The sequence below is a fragment of the Sorghum bicolor genome, chromosome 9 (genome assembly GCF_000003195.3).
Source record: "Sorghum bicolor cultivar BTx623 chromosome 9, Sorghum_bicolor_NCBIv3, whole genome shotgun sequence".
NCBI classification, from domain to species: domain Eukaryota; kingdom Viridiplantae; phylum Streptophyta; class Magnoliopsida; order Poales; family Poaceae; genus Sorghum; species Sorghum bicolor.
Genome location: NC_012878.2, coordinates 49262656 through 49272154, shown reverse-complemented (window position 1 = coordinate 49272154; position 9499 = coordinate 49262656). Strand labels below are relative to the sequence as shown.

General features: G+C 45.8%; 1 protein-coding gene across 1 annotated transcript; it reads right to left on the bottom strand.

Annotated features, from left to right (window-relative positions):
- On the bottom strand, window positions 4158–8562 carry LOC8076953 (protein NRT1/ PTR FAMILY 3.1). The gene is made up of 3 exons (XM_002439754.2): window positions 8063–8562; window positions 7040–7856; window positions 4158–5198 (listed from the first exon to the last, which is right to left on the bottom strand). The coding sequence occupies exons 1-3, from the start codon at window positions 8229–8231 to the stop codon at window positions 4289–4291; spliced, it is 1896 nt and encodes a 631-aa protein (XP_002439799.1). The 5' UTR covers window positions 8232–8562; the 3' UTR covers window positions 4158–4288.

Genomic DNA, 9499 nt, shown 5'->3' with positions numbered 1-9499 from the left:
GAAGGTAACTAGCAAGCTACACAAGCTAACTAATTACAAGAGCAACTACACAAGCATAAGTATATGAATGTTAATACAAGCTTGTGTTCAGGGAATGCAAACCAATGGGAAGAACAATACTGACACGATGATTTTCTCTCGAGGTTCACTTGGTTGCCACCAAGCTACATCCCCGTTGAGATAAGCTCCAAGGTTACCACCGGTCCTCTTGCTAGTTTTGACCCACAAGTCACACTCTCCCACGTGGAGTGCTTACCACAAGCTCTAGCACTTGACCTAGTCGGACCACTTATCGCCCTTCGCATCTCGCTTTACTAGAGTTGCTCTTCGCGATCCCCGCAGGTGAGCATCGTACCCCTCACAATCTTTTCTTCAAAGCACCGCACAATTTCCTTGCATGCTTCGATGGAGTCACAAGCCACCAAGACATCTAGGAGGTGGCAACCTCCAAGAGTAACAAGAACGACCAGCTTGCAACACTAACACCTAGTGCCACTCGATGCAATCTCGCAATGCAACCGCACTAGAATCACTCACTCATTCGATTGAATGAACACTATCAAGCATGAGTGAGTTAGAGGGCTTCCAAGCACCACCACACAAGCCACCAAGGCCTTAGTGTGCTCAGCAACCGGCCAAAACTAGCCACCACTTCTATTTATAGCCCCAAGGTCTAAACTAGCCATTGCCCCTTTACTGGGCAAAACGCATGGTCGTCGGATGCGCCGACGCTAGACATTGGACGCGTAACCCTAGCGTTTCATGCTCTCTATGCTACCATGTGTCACTAGCCGTTTAAACTTAACCATTGCCCACACGCAGTCATGTCACACGCTCGGACGGTCCACATTGGATGCGGCGTCTCACATCGGATGCTCCTCAGAGAGGTTTGCAACCTCTCGCAGTCATCGGTCGTGTCCGATGAACACACATCAGACACATTCTAGCGTCCAACGCTGTCAACAGAAAAATGTTCACTTGTGCACAAACTGCACTGAATGCTCAAACAATGTTCGACCAGCGTCCGACGCACATTCGTCGGACGTGCCGACGCATAGCACAGACAGCCACACTACATCAGACGCAGGTCTAGCGTCCGATACGCTCGCATGAATTCTCTGAAAACTTTCCTTCAGCGCAATGGAAAATGAGCACTTCATTTCCACAAAAACGCCTGAATCCTGCCTCGCAAGCTCGGCGGGAGGGAGAGAGGAACCCAAACCCCTCTCTACCTTAGGAACTCCACCTCCTTTGCAAATGTGCTAACACCACCAAGTGTACAACACCATGTGCATGTGTGTTAGCTTTTCACAAATATTTTTCCAAAGGAGTTAGCCTCTCAACTTGCCACGCCACTTGATCCTAACACGTATGCAAAGTTAGACCGCTCAAGTGACACTAGATGACCGATATGCAAATAAGTTTGCCCCGCTTGATAGTATGGTCATCTATCCTAAATCCGGTCATAAACTTCTCTACACACCTATGACCGATGAAATGGAAATGCCCTAGGTTATACCTTTGCCTTGCGCTTTCCATTCCATCTCCTCCAATATTGATGCAACACATGCACCAACCAATCACCAAATGATATGATCCATTTCATATCATCATGTGACCGTATTGGTTCATTGATCTTGACCTCACTTGCTATTCATCGTTGCCTTTGGTCCATCGGCGCCAAATCTTGCCCAAGCTTCGCCGTCACACGTGGTCCCTCGCTTCAAAGCCTCCGACTTGCCCTTCACACTTGCAATCGGTCCATTGAGCCAAGCCTCATCTTGATCTTCTCCACCTTGGTCACATAACTCTATGTCATGTCTCATATGCAATGAGCTTCTCCATCATCACATATTCACCTGTGGACTAATCTCCTGTGTATCTCACATAAACACTATTTAGTCCACCTAAGTTGTCACTCCATTACCAAAACCAAACAAGGACCTTTCAGCTGCTCCAGTTTGTTGCCACTCTTAACCGATGCAAGCTATTTTAGAGGGTTAGCTAAAGTAGTTGTGGACTTAGCCTTCTTCATCTTTGCCAATTGGTCTGCTGGAGCAGTTCTGGACTTAGACTGCTCTAGCACTGCATCAATCTTCTTTGAAGCACTCTTAGAGGCATTTCTATTCTCCTTCTCATCGCTTATTGCAAAGTCCTTCTTATCACTCTTAGATAGCTTTTTGAGCCCAAAGACAGTGGAAGTTTTGATGACTTTGGAGAAGAGAGCATCTTTGGACTTGGTGATACCACAATCTAGCCTCTCCTCCATTACAGCCTGTCCAAGAGTTTTTACCTCAGGACCTGGGCACGGACTCAGCAGTCTATCTAGATGTTCTAGATATACATAGCCAATATATACAACAATATAAATTTCCATTACTTGTTCTGAACATAGTTTTGCGTAGGTAGACTCGACCCCTTGCTACCTCTGTCTGATAATCTCTAGGGTTGATTACTAGGCTACACGTTGTTGGCTTTGTCTAATCGTCCACATTATCTGGATCTTAGTAGCTTCAGAACAGGAACATGACCCATGTTCTCATTCCCATGTTCCATGTTCCAAGAATGTCTATGTTTTAGAAACGCGAATGTTCTTGTTCAAATGTTATAAAATCATACCCCAAGTTACTCTTGTTTCTATTCTAGAAACAGGGACGGGAACATGGTTGCTATGATCTAGATCTAGAGTTGCTTCATGTCCATCAAAGTTGTTGACTGCATCCAAGGTTGAGACACACTGCTCTTTCGACCATCTACAAGGCTACGAGTCATGGAAGGCAACCTAATATGCACTGTTTGGTCACGTAACATGGCCATGATGTCATTTTTTATATTCTCTTTAATTTCTGCTGTCAATGGGCTTCTGACTTCTTCTTTGATGGCTTCCACATATCCACATCACTTTGTTGATTGCTTCCTCTCTTTCTATACATGTTAGTGCAGTTCGGCCAATTCTTCTAACCACTACAACTAGAAACACCAAGCACGCGATCTGTCTATTCTAGGCTACCTAAGACTTCTGTGAACACATCCTTTTCCCTAACCAAAGTTAGCCCTGAAGACTCAAGGGCATCTTGCTTCTCTAAAATTTGTTTAGATACACTTTCAGTTGAATATTTCAACCAATGAATCTTAGCACTTTCTTCTAACGTAACCAAAGTACTCCATGCACGCAGAAAGTTCCTTGGGCGACCACCTAGAAAATGGTCCCAAGGATTACTGATGCCTTTCATGGCTAACTCTATGTCCTCCTGCTCCCACTTTGCGGCTTTCTCTTCATACCCTCTTGTCCGTATGTTGTGGTCATGCTTGTTCCTCTCTAGAAGCTTTTTGTACTTCTCACTTGCTGCCTTTGCTTCTTCACTGCCCTTCAGCTGCACAAACTCTGCCCAAACTTCTTTAGGAATGTATGTGTGCTCTCTGTGGCATCTAACCTGGGAATGATGAAATTTCATGTAAGGTCGCTTTTGTGGGTTCTCCAACTCTTGGCTACTTTTACGAGTTAGAACATTGTGTCAAGACATGATGGAAAGTTCGATCCCAATATAAATTGAAACGCATGATCCAATCATCTTCAAGCGTCCTATATGAATGCAAGTAGAGCGTGCCTGGACATGTTATAGAGTTTGGTTCTAAGATGAATAAGGCCTTGTTTAGTTTCCAAAATTTTTCAAGATTTCCCGTCACATCAAATCTTGCGGCACATACATGAAGTATTAAATATAGATAAAAAACATAGCTAATCGCACTGTTTACCTGTAATTTGCGAGACAAATTTTTTAAGCCTAGTTAGTCTATAATTGAATAATAATTGCCAAATAAAACTGAAAATGCTAAAGTTGCGAAACCCAAAATTTTTCGTGAACTAAACAAGGCCTAAAACATACTCCCACCATCCCAAATTATAAGTCGTTTCAAGATTCTTGGAGAGTTAACGCATCTCAAGTTTGATCAAATTTATTTGATAAGATAATAATATTTAGGATATCAACAAAGTACCATTAGATTATTCATTAATTATATTTTCATAGTATATCTATTTGATTTTATAAATTTTTTAATTTTTTTTATAATTTTGGTCAAACTTAAAATGTTTTGATTCTCGAAGATTGTTGACAATGACTTATAGTTTGGATGCAAGGAGTATGACGCAATAGTTGAATAAATCTTCTGAGCTTCATGTCGTGCAGGTATACGTCCCACAGCATCGCACAGATATTTTTGCAAGTATATATATATATATATTAATTACTGAAGCCCACACTAATTAATTGACTGCAAAACAACCTTACACCACACCTCCAGCACCGGTATCATTTTTCTGTAGAGTGGAGAGCTCACATTCTCCGTCATGATCGTCTTGTTCGTCTGCCATCTCCAGTGGCTTCATGGTGTAGAAACGGAAGCAGATAAGGAAGTAGCCAAGGTTAAGCACCATGAGGCAGGTGACGAGCCAGTAGTAGTTGTCGATCCTGCCACGGTTGATGTTGTCCTGGAGCCAGTCGTTGCCGCGGGCGCGCGTGGTGCGCTGCACCACCGTCACCAGCACGGTACCCAGGTAGTTCCCGAAGGCGCCGGCGAGCCAGAAGAGCGCGGCGGCGGTACTGCGCATGCTCTCGGGCGCTTGGTCGTACAGGAACTCCATGTGCCCCACTGACGAGAAGGCGCCGGCGACGCCGTGGACGGCGAACTGCGGCACCAGCCAGAACACGCTGAGCGGGATGACGGCGGTAGGATTGTCCAGGAGCCCGTGGTCGGCCGCGGCGTGGCGGCGCTTGGTCTCCACGAGCGCGGCCGTGGCGACGCCGAGGATGTGGATGGCGAGCCCGACGCCCATGCGCTGGAAGTAGGTGATCCCGGACTGCAGGCCCGTCACGCGGCGTGCCAGGGGCACGAACGCGCGGTCGTAGAGCGCCAAGCTGACGAGGAAGACCGCAGTCCCGAAGATCGACATGGTCGCTGGTGGTATCTCGAAGTGCCGGGTGATGTGCCGGTCCATGCTGCCTGCCTGGACGATGATGAAGGTGCCGTTGTGCGATTCAATGGTGGAAAGCATGATGCCGGCTGACCAGATTGGGAGCATGCGGACGATGGACTTGAGCTCCTCCACGCGGTGCACCGTCGACAGACGCCACAGATCCGGCTGCCCGGAAGCGGAGATGTCGCCCGGCGTTACTATAGCTGCCCGGTCCAAGAACCTTAATCCACAGAGGAAAAGGAAAATTCACAGAGCGAAAGATAAATCAACACACAGTTTTCGTCTGAATGTCGTTAATAACTTAATATGCTAGTGGAAAGTGGAGTATTGGGGTTGTGACAGCTTCTGGAAAAAAAGAACAAAAAACGAGCAGTCAGCACAGCGAGTATTATTGGGGTTATGATTGTGACAACTTCCAAAAAAAACTGAAAATGAGGAGTGAGCGAACCTGGTGGCTCCTTCGTATAAGGGCACTCACAAAGCAAGACTTTATCACAGAGTCTAAGACAATTAATTACATATTATTTATGGTATTTTACTGATGTTGCAGCATATTTATTGAAGAAAGAGGTAGAAAAAATAAGACTCAAAGTCTTATTTATTAGACTCTAAATCTACATTGGTCGAGGCAATAAATAACTTTAGACTCTATGATAGAGTCTGTATTGTGAGTGCCCTAATGTAGTGCATCTAAGCATTCAAAATTTGTATTTAAATATAAGAGATTTTGTTAGGACTTAGGACACGAGAGACAGTTTTTCTTTAAATATTATCACAAGCTGTTTGTATATATATCTTTACTTGTTATTTGTCAACCAATCTTCATTAATCATATTGATATTGACATCTAATTAAAAAAAGTAAGAGTCCGTATGTCTTTTGTATTCTCTTTTAATTTATTTTAGAATCTCTAGAATACAATGTATAAAGAACCATGAACCAGAGTTAAATGCTAAGAGCATCTGCAATGGATTTTTATATCTTTCCTATTTACATGAATGGAGATTTTGGTAAAAAAACATCCAACAGCCTCTTGGGGAGAATGTAAATGTAGGCATTCTCTATTCTGGATTTCTCACTAACTAAAGATGAAGAATGAGAATAACTTTCTAAACTATGCATAAGATATAGAAAAACTGTTGGAAAGTATAAAAGATAAAAAAACATTTTTTATTCAAAATGTCTCTCTACGTGCTGATTTAGAGAATAGATTTTAAAAAGTCTCTTGAGTATGCTCTAAAGTAGTGCATACTTTTGCCAAAATCCTGATACATGTGGGCACAAGGAAGAAAAACACTCGCGCAATGTTAGGGGAGGGCAACCGTGGCGCGGGCTGGACAAGGTGTGGACGGCGTGATGACATTCTCGTCGCCGGCCATGGTCACCGCAACGACGTCGAGCCTAATGGAGTTAGATTAGGGTTTAGAATTTGAGGGCTCTTATCCTCTGATCTTTGTGGAAATCGTGAATTCGTGATCGATGCCTGGGACTTATTTAATTAGTAGAGCTTTCAAGCCCCATGACTTTATAGTGTTACTATTATATGCAGGAGCTGAAACTGTTTAGTAGTATAAAATTTTAATTAGCTTCACTTTGGAGTTCACCAGCTTCGCCTTTCTCTCAGCTTATTTTTCTTCTTGAATCTGAAATGGCTCCGCACCATAGTGATGCTACAGTCTAGAGGCAGAATCAGCCAATGAGATCAGTAGCAGGGGATGTGAAGATGGATTAGATCGATTAGCGTGACAGTGAAAGGCTGAAAGCGCGGCTGGGACGGACGAAGAAGGACGGGTGGTGGAGGCCTCGAGGGGTAGCGCGCGTGCACCAGACAACGCCAGATGTACGAGTGGCAATTGCATGCATCTCTTTTTTTTTTTTTGATCGAGATAGCGTAACCACACCACAAATGTTGCGGACATGTAGTACCGTTCAGGCAAAGCAGGCGCCAATGCAAAAGCACATCACGTGGACGCTATCTTACGGGGTGTAAGTGTGTGTATAGAACACGTCGAAACATACCGAGAGCACGACAAAATAATAGCTACACAGAGACGGACTTACGTGAGCTGGTTGGTGTGCAGCAGCCTGCCGTTGGTGGAGATAAGGACGTCGAGCTCCTTGTCCTGGTACAGCATGCCCGTGTCCTCCGGTACGGCGGCGTTGCGCTTCTTGAACGCGGCGGCGGCCACCTGCGCGAGCCGCGTGAACGGGGAGCCCCCCGGCTTGACCTGGACGTACAGCGGGTACCCGATCACGAACACCACGATGGAGACGAACATGGCGATGGCCGGGATCCCGAACCCCCACCCCCACCCCACGTTGTCCTGGATGTACACCACCACCGTCAGCGCCAGCAGCGCCGCTACCCCCATCGTGAAGAAGTAGAGGTTGAAGTAGCGACGCTTCCGCTCCGCCACCGCCTCGGCCGCCTCGGCGGTGACCTGCTTCTCACTAGTCTCGTGGTCGAACTGGTCGGTGCCGAACATCACGACGCAGGGCCGGAGACCGCCGGAGCCGAAGGCGGTGCACAGCAGGGAGAGGTACAGCACGGCGAGCTGCAACCCGGAGGCGCGGTGGCATTCGGGGCCGCCGGGAGGAGCGGAGCACGGCGAGGGGCGTAGCCAAGGGAGGAGCGCGGACACGACGAGGCCGAGCATGCCGAGCTGGTAGAAGACGGAGCCGGCGACGATGGTCCAGAATCGGCCCGCGAAGGAGTCGGCGGCGAGCGCGCCGAGGATGGTTGTGAGGCTGGAGGTGCCGCCGAAGTTTGTGAGGAGGTTGGACGCCTCCACCAGCGGCAGGTGCAGCTGCTTCGTCAGGTACGTGATCAGGTTGGCGCCGAAGCCGGCCGTGGCGAACCGGTCGCAGATGTCGTTCCCTGCATCGTCGTACGGAGAAGCCATTAGATGGGGCCATCATCAAACATCGCAAGAACTGCGCCGACATCACTCGTTGAATGCATCGTCTAGCAGATTTCTCGCTCGTTGCTTCTTCAAAATATCATCTGATTGCAAATATGCTGGCTACATGCATGAATTGTGTTGACCTAAGCTAGCTATCTATATATCTTTCTCACAATCTCACCAAGTATGAATGGCATGGTCTTGAAGCCTCCTTTCTCCCTCCTCTTCTGCTCTCCTTCTCCATTCCTACCAACCGCCGTCGTGGTTGCCATGGCTGGATGCAGGGAGCTCTCGCTGCTTGTTATGGCCAGTGATTGATGCGTGTGGTGCTCACAAGCAGAGCAGGGCATGCAGGCGACAGTGAGACTGAGCTATATGGCTCTCACATGCATGCGAGGATATGGAAGTATGGAACCACATGTTCATATATATAGACACGACGACCGTACCTGCCAGAGGTAGCGAAATAATAGCTATATTTTCTCGTGGCTTTACTTCAAAGACAGACTCACCAGTCAGCACTAGGTCCAACCTCTTCCGTAACGGTGCTCAAACAGCGTTGAAGATAGACACCATATCTTATTCAGGTGCCCATCCATCTCCTCGATATGGAAAAGACTAGGGGGGTCAATACCGCTGCATCTGTGTCGATGAAGAGCTCTGGCCTCTGGCTCTTAAAACACTCCCCACACGGATTATTGTCTAAATCTAGCGTCCTGTGGCCTTCTATTCTGCTTACTACTCTAGCGACTCTGGGACGCCCGGAACGGCGAGGTCTTCCTGCAAGAACGATCCTCTGCTACCCAGGCCCGTTTAGGCCTTGTTTACTTCCTTTTTGCAAAACTTTTTAAGATTTTTTTTTTCATATTAAATCTTGGAACACATGCATAGAGCATTAAATATAGATAAAAAATAACTAATTACACAGTTTGTCTATAACTTACGAGACGAATCTTTTGAGTCTAGTTAATCTATAATTGGATAATATTTATCAAATACAAACGAAAATCATACGGTGTTCATTTTGCCAAAAAAAATTGTAACTAAACAAGGCCTTAGTTGATGAAAATTTTTGCAAGGTGCTACCGTAGCACTTTCGTTTGTATTTGCCAATTATTGTCTAACCATGGACTAATTAGGCTCAAAATATTTGTCTCGTAAATTACAGACGAACTATGCAATTAGTTATTTTTTATCTATATTTAATGCTTCGTGTATGTGCCGCAAGATTCGATGTGACGGGAAATCTTGAAATTTTTACAAAATTTTCGGAGTTGAACTAGAGCCTCCTAGGCTAGTCAGCCTCAGCCTTTTCGGAGGCTGGCCTTATGGTGTATCTACCTCCGAAAATAGATTTATGGAGACAACATCTTAAGGTGTCCGTCTCCATAAATAGACTATTTTTGGAGGTGGTTTTAATAGCCTCCGTCAATCGATTTTAGGAGGTACGCAAATATGACCGCCTCGTAAAATAAATGTGACCGCCTCTGTTAATAGCCTAGAATTTTAGAAGGTGGTTGTATTTTGTATCCGCCTCCGTTAATATTTGGGCACCGACGCCTAAAATCATTTTTATAGTAATAAGATCTATTGGTTCTCTGAAGATATTGATTGGTCT

Excerpts from the sequence above, each read along its gene's own strand:
- LOC8076953 (XM_002439754.2), bottom strand. The coding sequence starts at position 8,231 with ATGCCCTGCTCTGCTTGTGAGCACCACACGCATCAATCACTGGCCATA. Across the intron at positions 7,857-8,062 it reads GACCATGCCATTCATACTTG|GGAACGACATCTGCGACCGG; the intron begins GTGAGATTGTGA and ends ACGACGATGCAG. Across the intron at positions 5,199-7,039 it reads CTGCACACCAACCAGCTCAC|GTTCTTGGACCGGGCAGCTA; the intron begins GTAAGTCCGTCT and ends CTGTGGATTAAG.